Below are 17123 nucleotides of genomic sequence, written 5' to 3' on the forward strand. Positions count from 1 at the left end.
GCGTCCCCTTTAAGCACCCCCTCCCCTCCCCCCTCCCGCCCCTTCACGTGGTGAGAGGGCAAGGGCGGGGATCCCGCGCTGCGTCACTTCCGTTCCTCTGGCGGCGCAGCCGAGCCCCGCGCGGAGCAGGACGTGAGTCTTGGGGTGCCCCCCCTCAGCGCCCCGCCGCCATTTTGTGCCCCCCCCTCGCCCCCCCTTCCCCGGTACCTCACTGACGGGGGCTCGGCGCCCCCCGGGGCGGCTCAGGGCGGCCATGCGGCGGCGCTTCCCCCTCCTCCCCCTTCTCCTCCGCCTCCTCCTCCTTTCCTCGAGTGCCCGCTGCGCCCCGCGGGAGGGCTGCCCCGGCGGGGAGCGGGCCGGGGGCGGGAGGAGGAGCTGGCGCTGAGGAGAAGCTGCCATGTTGGGGGGGCAACGAGGGAGGGAGGGAGAAAATGGCGGCAGGGAACCGCCCGGGTCTGTTACCCCCCCCCCCCCCTTCGCCCCCTGCAGTCTGCCCGCGGACGACCCCCGACCCTTTTTGTGGGTTTATTTTTTTTGGGCTGGTTTTGCTGTTTTTCGCCGCAGTCCTCTTTTGCCGCCCTTCCCTCCCGTCGCAGGGCAGGGGCTGGCCTTGCCCCTGCCTCCCCCCCCCCCCCCTTTCCTCAAGCCTTCGCCCCCTGCCCCCGGGGGGCGAGGAGAGGCTGAGGGGAGGAAAATGGCGGCTGGGAGCCGCCTACCGGTGCTCCCAGCTCATCCCGGCCCCGCTTTCTTCTTTTCCCTGCCCTCAGCCCTCCCGTGGCCTGTCTCATTACGCCCTCCTTCAACCCACTGCTGCGGGGTTGCCTCGCCCTCTGCTTGCCAGCTTCTCCACAGGGGGTACCACCCCTCCCTCTCCATGGCTCTTTCCTCCAGTTTCCAGCCCCAGCCTTCCTCCATGTTGTCGCCCTCTCATTCTAATGCGGATTGCAACCTCTGTCTGTGGCCCCTGACCCTGGATTATCAGTCTCATTCTGCCCCTCCATTTTATGCCATTACTATGCTTGGCTTTGCCTTGTCCCGTTCCAGCTCTCCTCTGCCTCCATCCTGTAGCATGGTTTGTTAGCTCCCACGTACGGTGTTTCATTTCCAGCATTACGGCTTCCATCATTGTGCTCCAAGCTATTACGACAGAACTTGCCCCACTTTAGAACCGCATGGAGCCATTAGCATTATTCAGACTCCATTTTTACCTGTGTACGTGGTTTATTTGACCACAAGTTTATTTAAAAACACCCCTTTTCCTTTACTGAGATCTGCTTCTCTAATATTTTTTTTTTAAGTCTTCCATAGTTTGAGTTTTATATTCAATTTCTCTGTGATGTTTATTTTTATTCTGAAAGAGCTATTTGTTTGTCACAAAGAGTTTCTAGTAGCAGGCAAGATCTTCAGCTGCTATATCTAACCACATGTTTGCATAGTAAAGAGATGTAGAAACACACCTGGCAGCATGCATTCAAGGAAAATTGAATGTCCGCTTGTCTGGCAAATGAATAGACCATAATGACTGATGTGTTAAAGCTGCAGTTGAAATATTAATTGCAGTACTGTAATCCATTGTAACTAAGGTGTGTTTTCAGACTTCCCTATGACTGATGGGAGGCTCATCTTAATGTACTGTCATTATACAGCTCTTGCTGGCATATTCAGCTAGGCGAAATGCCTGTATAAGAATATAGATAATGCTCTGTCCTTAATAGTTGATGAATGTAGTATTGAGAATTCAAACTATAAGGATAGTAGTGTGCAGTATTTTTGAAAAAATTGTCCCTTTCTAAACAGTTTGGAAACTAAGACACTGCATTTAAGGCCATTGCAGCAAAAAGGGGAATAGGGAATGGTGTTTGTGATTGCATCAAGAGTTCATTAAAGCTTATATGAAAAGGCAGGAAAAATTAGGAGGGTTTTGAATAAGGTGAGGCTTTACAAACAGGTTTGAAGATTGCTTTCCAGATACAATGGGTTGTATTTGTTGTACAGTGTTCTCATGTTATCTTTCTCTTTGTAGAATGCCTAAGTCAAAGGAACTTGTGTCTTCAAGCTCATCTGCCAGTGATTCAGATAGTGAAGTTGACAAAAAGGTGAAAATTATATTCAGTTCATTACTACTGTAATAACTTATACGTGGTGAAGTGCATGTCATTCCATATGATTTGTTAGACACTTGAGGAAAAAAAAACAGGGCTAGGGCTTGGGTAGTTAAGAGGTTTTTGCCTTGTGGTAAACTTTTTTCTTACGTTGCATTTTGCTTTATACAATATTTTCCATATGGTATATCTGGACACAAGCTTTCTGTAATTCTTGTTTTGTGGCAAGAGATAGGTTTTGGTATAAGCAGCCCCTTGTGGCAAGAATTTGGACTACTTTTGAGAGACAACCCCCCTCCTCTTTCATTCTGTTGTCTGGATATCTTGCAAGTCCAAAGTGAAAACTTCCACCTGTCTGGTTATCCCCCTACCACTTGCTTATCTTTTTTACATGTTCTTTTTCTGTTTCGGATTTTCTTTTACTATCTGCTAGTTTCTTACTTAAAAGCTGGGCCAACCTGAGTGTCTTTGAGCTGATTAATTTTTACATGTTAACTGCTTTTAAATGCATAAATCACATGTTCCGAGTTATTTTTATTTCATTTATAAGTTTTTGTTGGTGTACCAGTCATTATGATCAAAAACTGAGTACAACAGGGAATTACCTTTTTTAGAAACACTAGGTGGTAATGATGCATCAGGTCTTTTAATGTTGTATGTGAAAAAAAACAAGTTTGCTTTAATGAATTGATTCAAATGTGACTTAGTTGCAATAAGCAAATTAGGTATTCTGTCAAATAATAGTATCAGATAAAACGGTCAGGTGATGGCTTTTTGGTAGGGAAATGTATTCTTGAAAAGTCATACTCAAACTGTTTGCTTCAGTGGGTATAAGTCTTTTTTTTTCCTCTGACAACCTCCCATATTTGTTGCAACCATTTCTGTTTGAAAAAGGTTACCCACAATATGGTTCTAGCAGGTGAGACCAACTTCTGGTATTTCTGTATCACTGTTTTCTTGGTGGGAGGGAGGTCGGCTGGGAGAGTGTGCTTACCATATAAATATTGACAGAGTAACTTTGTAGCACCTGCAAGTAATCTAATTTACAGGTAATACCATCTGAATGTTTTAAAACCATTTATTGTGATATATAGACAGAGATGGGACACTGGTAATGAAGAAAAAAATGTTCCCCAGGTGGAGGTGACTTCCAGATCCTTTCTTCATAATCTCATTTTTAATTTTTCATTTTTTTTAGAAGTTGGTAGCTGTCCTGCATTTTTTGTTCATTTCAGAAGAAAGGAATGTGGAACTTCCATCAGACTTTATTTTTTCGATTAAAACTATTGAACTGATAATATTGCTGCGCAAAAATAGTAGGCTTTTTGAAATGTATTTTGATCTAACTCTCTTTAAAGCCAGAGTATTATTAAAAACTTCACTGGGAACAGAATTAAACTCATTTGGAGATTTTTTTGAAATTCCAGTCTAAATTGTACAGTATTGGAGGTCTGCCATCACAAAAGGAAGGTGATACAGTGTGTAGTAGTAGTTTGTAGCCTCTAATGGAAGCTTTGTTTGTAACTAAATGTTGCAAGGTGTGGTTCATGCATTTCTATTTTATTCTTGCTCCAAGGCAAAGCGGAAAAAGCAAGCAGCTCCAGAAAAGGCTGTAAAGAAACAAAAGACGGGTGAAAGTTCAAAAGGTGCCGCTTCTTCTAAGCAAAGCAGTAACAGAGATGAGAATATGTTTCAGGTAAAGTTGATGATTCTTTTAAAGCCTGGTTAAAGTAGCATGTTACATCATATTCAATATAAATTTTGAGGTGGTATGAATATGGTGGTAGCGTAGAGTCTAGTTTCTTGAAGCCCTGGTTAAAGAGTTGTGATGCTATGGTATAGATGAGGTACTCAAAAAGCATTTCCAGTAGAGGAAAAGAATCTGAGTTGTGGCAAGTGATCTATCCTGTTCCTCATGGTCTTTGTCCATGGTAACTTTCTAAGTAGTAATTTTGTCTTTAAATACAACACTCGTCATGAATAAACTGTACATATTAAATCAGGACAGTGTCTGGGTGGAAATGTATTTTAACCAGGGCTCTTGAAAGAAAGGTTTTTGGAAGGCTAAGTATGGACTCTTCATTCCTATTTAACTAGGTCAATGGCATCTTGACTTTTGTCTTATAAGACAGTGTCTTGGAATAGGTTTTGCTTGTTTATTTTGTGATGCAGGTTTTTCTCACTGAACATTCAAAAAGAGTGTAAGATCATCTGAATGTAGATCTTTTTATTTGCAGCAAGATGCATTTATGAGCTCAAGGTGTGGTTCTGGGGTTAGCTGTAGCAGTAGCACTGTGTACTGCAATGGGAGAAAAATCTCAAGTTTTCTTCAGACAGAATCTTCTGTGAAGTTATTTTATTTGTGATTGCAACGGCATGCCAATTAGGAGCTCATTTTAGTAAACAAATCATTACCTTTTATTCCCTATTACCTGACACACGATCACCTCTCCTGTTTCCTCATTGGCTGAGTACTACAGGTTCACAAGCTACTTGATGCTCCGCTATACCGTATCTGTACAATTTTCCTTTTTTCAACCCTTTTAATTTCTCCCTTTTTGCTTTTTCCTCCTTTTTTATGTTTTGAGAACTTGTGATTTTTGTCTTACTGTTCCCACACTGTTCATCCTGTTTTTCTCAAGTTTCCACCTTATTTTGGAACAGTGAGGCCTTCTACTGTCCACTTACCTACTTAGCATTTCTCCTTGTTATATGACTACACCTTTAAGTACAGAAAATTAGTTCTCTACTACAAAAACACAACTTAGTTTCTCATGTTTAAGGTGTGCAAGAATTTATGTAGCTTTGAATTACCTGTTCTAGGGGAGTGTGTCAAAAGTTAATAAATGTCTGTGTATAGGTAGCTTGTTAAGGGCAGGGAAAAACTTAAGAACCAGTGTACTAAATACAGTGAACTAAAGTTTGTGGAAGGGCATGGGAAGGATGTCTAATAAAATGGTCCCAATATTGGGTAAGGCAAAAGAAATGGCTTTTGGCTTTAGTTGTGCAAAGGAATATGGCAAAAAAAAAAAATCTCTTCAAGAAATAAGACCTGCATGACTGATTCTGTCATACAGGGCAGTTACTCTTAGTGTTATCAGTCCTTACATTGTTTATCATGCATAGTTGAAGAGAGGGCTTCAGCTGACAGCACCATATTAATGGTTGTACTTGACCATTGATGTGACCTAAACTGTTGGTCGCTGCCTGCCTTTCAGTTACTCAACAGCAAATATTTTTTAGATTGCTTATTCTGTTATGAGAAGCATTGTGTTTTTTTTATGCTACATCAGCCTAATGTGCATTAACTGAGGTGTAACTGATTCAGTGTAGAAATAGCATTGCTGGTCAATGGTTACTTCCTCTCTCTCCCCTCTACCCATGATAGCATGCTAGAAGCTCCAGCTGCATTTTAATTTTTTTAGGTACTTTTTTTTTTTTTTTTTTTTTTCTGGGGATATTAATACTGCAAACCTCTTTTCTGTTTCCTTGTGACAGTAAAATTGATGTGCAAGTGAATTCGCACAGATGTGGCTTGAACCGATACTGATAGAAATCGGTCAGTGAAGCATTCACAGGATGGTCAGAAGTTTTATAATATCCATATTGTGTGTAGGAGTGGCAGCAAATGATGAGAAGCTTAGTGACTTAATGTACCAAACCTCAGGCTGTGTTCTGGAAGTATACAGGTTCACTTAATGTAGAGCTCTTCGTGACTGCTGTACTCAGAAGATTCAGCGTTTTTGTCAAGGTCTAGGTATTTTTCTTTTAAAGCAGATGTTGGTGTAACTCTTCTTGAAGCTCATTAAGAGGAGAATTAATCTAAGTAGTAGAGAATTATTTCAGTATGAGACCAAATGTATCTTATTTGCATGTCATGGCCTTTTTTAGGCTTTATAGGTAGCCTAGCATACGTTGGAATTTGTTAAAAGGGTGGTTTGGGCACAACTGAAGTGCAGAAGTTTATCTTGTTCCAATTTGTGATGTACTGCTAGAGGTCCTAAGGAGAAGCATCGATCATGTTAATGTGGAAGGGCTTAGTGTTCATGCAGTAGATTCCTATCTGTTGCTTCAAGCCCATGTAAGCTCTGCATCGTGTGCTTTGGTTAGTTTGAGAAAAATCCTGTCTTCTGCCTATGCCTGATTTGGATAAGGTTTGTTATTGCTGTCTGGATACAGTATTAATGACAGTCCAGAATGGAGCCACACTACACAAGGTATTTCACAGAATTTGTTATTTCAGTTCGTGCGAAAAGAACTTTGCCCCCGCTCTCTCTCATTTTAGAAAGTTAAGTTGTATGTACTTTTTGACTTGTGAGAAATAATTTCATCAGCTTCACAGTGTAAAGTCTTTATTTATCATAGGTCCATGAAGATAAATAAACAAGCTTGTGATGCTCTCTAGAGGTGATTGATCATGGAAATAATGAATAGTGTTGCATAGGTAACCACCTCAGTTTCAGAATTAACATTCTGAACCAATTTGTCCTGCAGAGCTCAGCTGTTTACAGAACCTTGCATTCTAGGGGTTTGCATTATCTTACTGTGCTCCTTCTAACACTATACATACAGTTACCAGCTACGATAGAAGGCTGACTTTTGGCAATTCCTACTTTCATGGTGTGTATGCAGTTTAAAAGCAACTGGCAATTTAGGGGGAAAATGTAGATAAATATACTCAGTGAAACTCATTCAGGAAGTCAGATAAGTGTATTTGAAAGTAACCTAAGCATTTCAGTGCATTTTATTCTAAGTAATGGAAACCTGGAAATAGTATCTTTGACTTAATATAATAGTGTATCTAAAGAGTTGTGATATTTAATAAAAAAAAGCATATTAGCTTGTGTGTGAAAGTTGAGCAGCATTAACTGCCCTGTGTTAAAGCAATACAACCCTTGGAACACTACAGTGATTATAGTGTTATATCTAGTGAAGTTATTCCAGTACTGTCAGCTGCTGTGTGAAAAAAAATATTCCGAAATGACTTGGTGCCAGAATTACAGGTATCGCGACCTTAAGAAAAATCAAATTACTTAGGTAAACATAAGTTTTGGTTGATTTTAACATTTGTTGCTAATTAGAACTGTATGTTAGAAACCAGCATTAAAGCTTTTAGCAGTGAGAACTGTTTTGCATAGAGTTCAACTAAACATTCTGAATTTAATGTGAGCATTCAGAGGAAATGTAGGCAGAGGCATGAAACCTAAGAATTTCAGCACTTTTGTTTGGAACTGTTTCCAGTTAAGGTAGACTTAATGGCCAAATAATGCATGCTTTATACTCTTGCACCCATGTCTTACTGTAGTTGAATTAAGATATGTAGTCTTTATAATCCTAAACCCTTCTACTGTACTTGCATCTCTAATCTGCTGTATTGTTTTAGGATTTTATTTCTTAGAGCAAATCTGGAACTACCTGGCAATGCGCTAGTGGTCTTTGATAGACCTGGGATAAAAGATGTTCTGGAGTACTAGTACTTGGAGACCTAAGTCACTTGAAGTCGGTGAAGTGTTACAGTGTAAAACCAAGAAATGTTGTTTATGCAGACTACTTAGGCTATCCTTTGCCAGCAGTGCTGACAGATATGGCCATGTTACCAAGTTAAGTCTGAAAGAACTCAGCTGCTCTGACATCATAGCTTATTTTTGTGTTGTATTTGTAGTGCTGTGGAAGTATTTAATAAATCACAAAATACTATTAAGAAATGTAAGCTCATGTTCGTTTTAAGGGCTACTTTGAAGTAAGAAAAAAGCTTCATGCTTATGGCATATAAAGATTTTCCAGTTTTTTTAAAATAAATTTTGGAGATAATTGAACAGGGTCTGCATAAGAAGAAAAATGTCTTTAACCAAACATAACACGCTTGTTTATATCTATTTTATGAAGTAACAGCTTAGACTTAAACATTCGTGGATGACTTTAACTGATATAAGAGTTCATGTTTTCTGGTCAGGCTTGAAGCTAGTAAGATGTGTTTTATCCCCTGTTAAATTATGTTTGTGCAAGATGCATCAATTAGGGAAATTTGATATTCTTAATAAAGCTGTTTTACTTTTTCTGTTTTAATATTTGCTTTAGGATGTGTTCTTTGTTCAGAAGCTGTATCCAGAAAGTACATACAGAACCCTTAAGTGTTTCTTAAATTAATTGCTTCATTTTCATTATCTAGTTTCTGATTCTCAAATTCACATACATTGAATTGATGTGAATAAATATGTCGTCAAATGTGGGAAAAAATTAATAAGCCTAAATGTATAGTGTGGTGCAGTATGCTATGCTTCCCCATCTGCTCTCAACCCCCACCCCCAAGAAAAAGAAAAAGGCCTCAAAGTTCAGTTAAGTTGTTGTGGTACAGAAATTCCCAAAGCATCACTTTTAACGAAGATAATTTCACGCCGTGGTACATGCTGGCAAACTTTGAAAGTTTTGATTTTTTGCAACATCTGGTGACAATTGAGAAATTTTTGCCCTCTGTTCCAATGAAGTACCAAGCAGATTTGAAAACAGATGTGGGGCCACTTGGTCGTTTCCGTTCATTTTCCATCTGTATTTGCTTTGTTTTAAACAAGCTAACCAAATATCACTAAGACTCCTCTAGAAATTGTGCTGTTCTTGTGTGAATATCTAAGCGGTTTTTTTTGGGTTGTTCTAAAATTTAATTTTGGTAATAGAGCTGCCTCTTTCTTTGTTCACAACTGCTGCTAACAAAGATGGTTATAGTACAGGTAATAATAAAATAAAAGGAAATTAGTGGGTTTTGTAAGAATTCAATTTGATAAGAATATAGGTATTTCTATTCTATGAGAGCCTCTTCTGCAAAAAAAAAAAAAAAAGTATTTAATGCTTAACTGGTTTAAGTCCTTCATCCATTTATATTGTCATTACCTATTAGCCTACTGACTACTCCAGATTAAGCTCTTGATCTAGTTGTTTCTCTCATGTCTATAATAAGCTGCAGTGGGTAATGTCACATGTCTGAGTCAAATACTGTTAGGAAAAGTGGTGTAATATGTAAAATACCTAAAAGATCCTTCTATGTGTTTTGACAGATTGGCAAAATGAGGTATGTCAGTGTTCGTGACTTTAAAGGGAAAGTCTTAATTGATATTAGAGAATATTGGATGGATCAAGAAGGTGAAATGAAGCCAGGCAGAAAAGGTATCGTTCTGCTTCATCTTATTTTGTATTAAAACATTGTCTGCAATTTATTGAAAATGTGTACCAGATATTTATGCTTTGTTACTGCATGGCATTTTAAGAGTAATACTTTTGTTTTAACAGATGACTAGTTTTATCTGTACATTATTAACAAAAGCGAAGTGATTTTGTTGGCCTGAGTCAGTTTTTCTAAATGGATCCTGCATAATTTATGGAAACAAAGCATCGGGTACAAGCAAACTTATTATGGGAGCTGTAAAACTCACCATACTTTTTCTACCTTTTTCTACTTTAGTTGGAATACAATGTTAAATTATGCAAAACAATTGTGTTCTTTGTTTTTATCAAATTTCAAATTAAAATAATAGAAATGTTTCATGTGACAAATTTTTTTGGAAAAAATATTTTACTTGAGGTGAAAATACTTGAAGTGCTTGAGTTTTAGTACTTTGCGTCTGTCTAATCTGCAACACAACATAAGCCTTTAAGCCATTAGTTGCTTCTCCCATACCTAATTTTTATGTCATCCTTTCACTTAACTGGCTTTGGAACTTGGGCCACCTGCAGGATGAGGATGAGTTGATAGTTGCTTTCCTTAATGTCATTTGGTTGTTTAGAAAAGCTTACTTTACTCCTTTTTCACATTCTGCAAAGGAAAAAGGTGAGTGTGAAACATTCTGTTCTGAAGATCAAAGGCATTCATATTTTTATGATGTGTCCAGGAGCAGCACAGTGATGTTTGGAAAGCTTGAGAATTTCCAACATCTCATAGATAATCACTTATAGTAGGTTTGTATGATCAGAGTATTATAGGCACCTTACAGGAAAATTTATTTTTTTGGATGTGTTGCTGCTGTCTAACAAAAAAAAAAAAAAAAAAAAAAAAAAAAAAAAAAAAAAAAAAACATGACTTTAGTGTTTAAAGACTAAACTGGTGTATTTTGAGGTGGAAATTAAAAGCACATCAATCAAAAGCTTGAGTGGGAAACAACAGTGAGACTTGGTGGGAAGGTGAAGTGATGGTCTACCTACATGATATAGATAGAAATGTTTATCATTGTGGCAAACAGGACTGGATTTTATTAGGATACCACTAATAATGTGATAGCATGAGGGTTTAATGTTCCAGTGATACATTTACGATCTGCTTACAAAGCTATGCTGCAAATGGTATAAACAATTGAAATTTTATAATAAAAAAGAAAAAAGTCTTAACAGTTAGGAATTGCTTTGTCAGATTATTTCAAATAGCAGTTCTAAATTCATGTCTGCGTACAGTTCATATAGTATGTTGTTCAGGGGCAACTTGATGACATTTGGTCCTCCAATAATGGTTAGCATGTCTGGCATAACTATTTTCAAAATAAATCTTCCACCTTAGGACGGGTGGGAGAACTGGCTAGAAAAGTGACAATGTGGAGTGTTTGCTGCTTAAAATAACAGTACTCTGGCAAAACAGCGGTGGTAGAAGAGGGAGGGAAAAAGGTGACGAGTCCGAAAGACGGAATTCATAGTTTCACCTGTTTTCAGGTCCTGCTCCACCTACAGTGAGAAAGCAATGAATGAAGCCTGATCACTGAGGGGGGAAAAAGGGGGTAAATAGTAGAAGAGCCTGGCTGAAGAGAGTGAGAGGTAGGCCTGTGAGTCTGTACTTATATAGAGTGGGCATAAAGATTAATAGTGGAAGAAGGAGGAGGCTACTACATGAAAGAAAACATGCCTGGACTGAAGCTTGAGGAAGTAAAAACTCAGAACTGAGGAGATGGTTTCTGGGGTACTGAGTGATTATTGATTGAATGTCACAAGAATCTGTAGTGATATTGAAGTTTAAAAATAATAACCAAAAAAAAAACCAACCTTTCATGTTAGTTTGTGAATCCTAGGGAATAGGATAGAGTTTCTGTAAAATGTTACTGATAGCATACATTATTCACAGTGGTTTAAGACATGCCCCTCCCCCCACCCCCCATTTTTTTCTTCACAAGAGAAGAAAAACAGACTTATAGTACATCAAAAATACTTAGTTCAGTCTACAGAGGTATTTGGCTTTTAGCAGCCAACCTAAATAGGATTGGTTTCCCATCTCATCCAGTTTTGTGCCGCCTCCTATCAGGGCGATAGGTCTCTTTCCCTTCCTGTGTTTCACAAAGTACTTGTGAATGAATTTTGTATTGTACCCATTTTCTTTGTAAGGTAAACCTGCCCAGACCAGGGCTGAAAGTCTAAACTAAAGGGTTCCAAGTAAGTAGTTTAACCATGCAGCTGAGACTTGTTAGTAGTACACGTGATGTAGTCCAAGCATTAATAGTTGTGACAGTCTTTGTGTATGAAATCAATCTTGGTTGTAAGTATGCAAGATGCTGATGACAATTCTCTTTTTGTACTAAGTATTTGTTTTTAATTATTTCAGGTATTTCTTTAAATCCAGAACAGTGGAATCAACTGAAGGAACAGATTTCTGATATTGATGATGCAGTAAGAAAACTGTAAAGACAGCCATACAGAAATCTTTATCACTTTTGTTGGTTTAAGCGGTCTTTATACATTGGCTTTTGTTTTCTAAAATATTGTTTTCGAAGCTATTGTATATTTGGATTGCAAAACAATTTGTAAGATGGATACTTTTTTTATGTGCATTAAAAGTGTATTCTGAGTGAGGCTATTTGTGTATACTTTACTAAAAAGAACTGTGTTGCTTTCACCTCATGGTGTAAAATAAACAAATTGAGTAATATGTAAAGCATAGTTGTTATGGCCTTTTGATTGAAGGTGTTTGTTGATAAGGCCACCTATTGGCTTTAGCCTTTGTTTCAGTTTAGTTTACAGTTTGTTTTCTAAGGAGATTTAAAAAATGTCTCCATTTACATTTTTTTTTGTTTCATACCCTTTGGTATTGCCCTCAGCTTTCTGCTTTAAAACTTGATACAAACAGTGAATACCTGGTAAAAACACATTTTTGTAGATAATTTTAAATACTGTATTTGCTAATTTTCCCTATTTATTCAGATGTAAACAGTCCTGAGTATATAGACTTTTTTGCATTATTTGCATGGAGTGTTATGCTAAGCAGTAACACTTGAACATCACCCACACAGTCTGTTCCCATTTTTATATAGCTTGCTTGACTTAGAAAATACAATTAGCCTTTATTCATGGACTCTAGATTCTAGAATGTGATGCATAAACTTTTACAGTATTATATATATATCTAAGAGTAAGGTAGGTTTAAAAGCTCCAAACTTCGTTATTATTTAGGCACACTTTTCAATCTTTGCATTAAATTCTTCAACACATACTGAATTATTCCATATAAAATAGCAGTTAACCTGCTTTTGTAGGGCTTTTGTTTGAGAGCACTGTTTAAACAATAGTGCTTAAAATAGGCTGTAACACAGGTTAAATGGTCATACAGGGTTAAAATTGCTTCAGCCAGACTATCATGCTTTTACCCTGACCACCCTGCCTGACCAAACCATTTGGCTTGCCTTGCGTGGCTTACATGGTTCTTATAACTGGTTCTTCTTTTGTACAGGAGGTACGTAGTGTTTACAGTGGAGCACTGGTACCTAGTGGATCCACAAGTAATGAACTCTGCTTGTCTACCAGTGTACATTCTGAGAAGCCTCTGTCCAGTGGAAGTTCTATTAGACTAGATGTTGTTTTAGCTGCAGGGAGATCTTGGTAGGCATCATGAGGCTATGGAAAGAAGAAGGATGGATATGTTCAAGTAGGACTTACAGAGCGAATGAGCACTCGAGTAGAGAAACGGCTAAAGCTCAGAGTTAGCTGACATAATAACTACAGTGAAGAAGCTTAACATTAGCAGAATTGGAGAAGAGTTCATTTTAAGAGTTCATGATTAATAGAAGGAAGAAGATGAAACAACTTTGTGAAAACTGTCATTTCAAGACTTTGTGGTACTATGTAGTGAATGTACAATTTATTGGTTCAGCTGTAACTTTCCCATTTGGTAAATTTAAATGTTTTTAAATTTTGTATAGATAAACAGGATTCACTGTTTAACTGTGGGATATTTTAATATAATTGCTTATATTGCAGACATACTTGGAAGTCCTGTTCTGCTAAGTGCCATACACAGACTGTTCCTGTGCTGTGGAGTTTTATAATTCAATACAAATGGTATATGAATGGTGAGGGGAGGTGACCTCATCAAATTAAGTATAGATCATTTAACTTAAATACTGTGTTAGATAATTTCATCTACTATTTGACTTAGGGGTTCTTGAGATAGTTCAAAGTTAAGATCTTGTTTTGTGTAGCTCAGGAAATGTTTCAGAGCTATGAAAAAGTTGAATAGAAGAGGAAGAGATGTGTTGTGGTAGCAGACATGTTTTTGGGCACAACTTCAAGTGGTGTGTAGGGACACTTGGACCAAACAGTATAAACGAAATATCTGCTAAAATTTCTCAGATTAGTAGATCAGTGAATCAAATAAATTGCTGTAGATCATTACTGACAGTTTCTAGGACTCTTTTTATTTGGAGCGTGTATTTTGCATTTTTTTCTTTAAATCTGACTGCAACCAGATTTCAACTTTTTACCTCAAAACTTCCATGTGGCTCCTTTAAAGTGTGTAAGTGCATGATTATCATAAGAATAGGAACATTATCCTCACTTAGATTACTGTGATAGTAGGTCATTGGATGGGAGTTGTATATTAGAGTACAATATAATTGTGTTCAGGAAGGTGGAAAATTAAATTCATTTGTTTTGGGAGGGTAAGTGGAAGAAGTTTTTCCTGTAGTGATTACATCTATTGTGGAAACTGATGGTAGAGATGTTCAGATAAATTAGTATTTGTTAATCAAGAGCTATTATTTCTTACAGATAACCTCCTTATTGAATTTGTGGAGATAAGTACTGGAGCTGTTTATCCCATTTTACTTGGTAAAATTTGGGGCCATTTGATTTTACTTAGCTTGTGTGTTTGGAAAATAGTTTTCCATCTGATGGGTATATATTCCTGCCTGTAACACTGATTGAAATACATTTTATTTGCTCTGGTCATAACATCTGCATGTCCTACAAAAATGGTAACTAGATAAACTAGTTAGTTTCACAAATGAGCTCCAAACAGAACCTGAATTGTGAGGGAGTTCTTTGCAACTCAGCTGACTGATAGTTAGTTGACATAAATTTGACACATTCAGTGTTATTTTGAAATTAATGGTTGTGATTTGTCATGTGTTGTCTATGGCTGTAGTTTTTCTAATTTGAGAGAAGAAATTTTTTTTTTTTGGATACAGATTATTTTCTTGCAGAAAAAATGGTAGTTAGGATATATGTACAAGTGTCCATGGAAGAAAACTGCATGTATGAAAAAGACTAGTATGAGATGAAAATAAACGCTGTTTGCTTTCCCACTGAAGTTGCAAAAGAAAGATGCATTTGGTTCTTAATATTTATGCAGGGCATATTAGCAATATGTTTTATAATTTATACCTACTATGGAGCATAGGGGGAAACATACATCAGAGTTAGATATGCCAAAGTACCATGTGTGCTCAATCAAACTGTTATGTATGATGTTGCTCTTACGTAGAGACGTTCATATTGAAATTAAACAAATGCAGTACTGAGTTTGATATTTCTGTTAAAGGAAATGCCCCAGTTACGTATTTCTTATGTGACTTGTTAGTTTAAAAAATAAATAAATAAATAAATAAAATTGTAATTCTGGTAACTCAAATGTCATATTGTTAACATGTGGAATGTTTAATGTTTTGTTCTGGTGGTATCTATTACAGAGGCCACTGGAAATATGAGCCCTCCAACTGTAATTCTCTTAATGTTCAAATAAAAAGTAGTTAAATGGCATATGTGTAATAACAGTTTGAACACCTGGAAATAAATTAAGACTTCTGTTGACATAGTGTTATTTTTAATAGAAACTTAGCTGCACTATTTTTTTTCTTAAGTTGTTACGAAGAATGCTGTTTCTTGCAACTGTTGTAATTTGGAAATTTGAACAATTAATCATCTTGTACTTCGTCCGTGTTTGTGGGTGGTGGCCTCAGAAGGATAGAAGATTTAGTTTTTGGACAATTGTTTTTTACTCAGAGGTGTTGAGGCCCTGGCACAGGCTGCCTGGAGAAGCTGTGGCTGCCCCATTCCTGGCAGTGCTCAAGGCCAGGCTGCATGGGGGTGGGGGCAGCCTGGTCTGGTGGGAGGTGTCCCTGTCCATGGCAGGGGGCTGCAACTGGGTGATCTCTAAGGTCTCTTTCAACCCAAACCATTTTGTGATTTAGGATCTTTTAGGAAGGATGTTTGTTTTTTGAGTGCTTGTTGTGATTGATCTATAAGGAATGAATTTATCTGATTGTAGCCTTGAACCAAACAGATGCTTTAAAAGTAATTTTGATTAGCTCAGCACTACATAGCTACAGAAGCTATGGGTGTGGCTTAAAGGGAAGAAACACTGATTGGGGTTGACAGAAGATTCTCTGTTTATATGTTTCCCATTACTGCCTTCCCCTTATTGATAGAATCCATTTTTGACTATAGCTCTGGTGACGAGAGTATGGAAGAGCAATCTGATAGGCAATATTTTCCTGTTGTGAACCAAGTCCTTTTGTCCTGTGTTCTCAAGCTTACAAATGTAAGAGTGTGAAGATACCTGAGAACGAACTGAAATAAGTGGCACTTGGCTCAGTGATGTTTAAGATTCCCTGAAAAACTAATGCTCTTTTGTGAGCAGAGGCGACATACCATTAGTTTTGGTGATAATTTAAGGCTGAGAACTTGGTGATAGAACTGTTCCCTTGGTACGACACTTACTGCTTAATTTAGTCTTCATTGTACTTCCTTTCGGCTTTGAATGAATCCATGCGCTCATCATTGATGTGGTGAAGAATGAGGAAGGAAATGAGGTTGAGATGAATAGTCAATTTTTAAAAGTATTTTTGTCCTTGGTGAGGAGGTAGGCTCTCAAAATGCTACAGATGAATACATCTTGCTGTGAAACTGCAAGAGCTAGTGGAACAACCAGAACATCCTTAGAAATCTGTAGGTATAGTATACCTTAAAGGTAAACAAGAAAAACATTTTATGCTTCTTTGGCCACCATGCTTAATAGACTACTGTTAGGTGTCCATTCACTTTGGCAGAAGTTAATGAGGTGAAACTTGCTGAAGTGAGGAAATGGTAAGATTTTACACAAAACTGTTAATTGTGTTGCATAGAGAGTAGCTATGGAAAGAATAACTATTTCACATATTAAGAACTTTAATGTTTTCTGCTTTCACTGATAGGCTAATGTATCAGAATAATTCTTGGGGCTGTTGAAAACAAAGCCAGTTTCTTCTCACAAATGAAAAGACAAGTTCTGTTCACTAAAATATGTAACATGTCAGGGAGAGGTAAACTACATTGAATACTAATTGCTGCCATTGCTAACACAGGCCAATTAATAATCATAGGTCAATTTTGTTTTTTAGTGTTGTGATAATGCAACTATTTTAAGTATATTTTAATCTTGCTAACTAGTCAACTCACATGCATATATCCTGAAGGAAATAATTTTCTTTGTTCTATCTTGGATGATCGTGTACAGTGAAAGTCCTGTACAAATGCTTTTTCCTTCAAGTGATTATTAACAACTTGAAAAATGCTACAGTGAGAGAGTTCATGTGGTAAAAATAGATATCACTCGGATATTGTCTCCTTGTAAGCAAGGGCATTTGTAACTGCAAATGCTTAATGGAAAAAAACCTGAAAAGTTCCTGAAGTTGTGTGGAAAAAAAACGTAGCACAGTGTAAAGGCTACTCTCCTTTTCCTATGTAGGGACAAGCAGACAAATTAACGTTGTTCAAGGATTTCTTTGTTACTTTGCCTGCTTGTTC

At 37.6% G+C, this 17123-nt stretch overlaps 1 protein-coding gene across 2 annotated transcripts; it reads left to right on the forward strand.

Annotated features, from left to right (window-relative positions):
* The first annotated feature begins 55 nt into the window (after positions 1-55).
* SUB1 (SUB1 regulator of transcription) lies at positions 56-11918 on the forward strand. 2 transcript variants are annotated; one of them, XM_082783062.1, is made up of 5 exons: positions 56-132; positions 2024-2096; positions 3679-3798; positions 9152-9260; positions 10791-11211. In XM_082783062.1, exons 2-5 carry the CDS (start codon positions 2025-2027, stop codon positions 10820-10822), a joined length of 333 nt encoding a protein of 110 aa, XP_082639188.1. In that variant the 5' UTR covers positions 56-132; position 2024; the 3' UTR covers positions 10823-11211. The 2 variants fall into 2 exon arrangements, with proteins under 2 accessions (XP_082639188.1, XP_082639187.1); XM_082783061.1 differs by lacking the exon at positions 10791-11211 and adding an exon at positions 11671-11918 and having other exon boundaries at positions 57-132.
* Positions 11919-17123: the final 5205 nt, after the last annotated feature.

The sequence above is a fragment of the Aythya marila genome (genome assembly GCF_965140915.1).
Source record: "Aythya marila genome assembly, chromosome: Z".
Lineage (NCBI taxonomy): Eukaryota > Metazoa > Chordata > Aves > Anseriformes > Anatidae > Aythya > Aythya marila.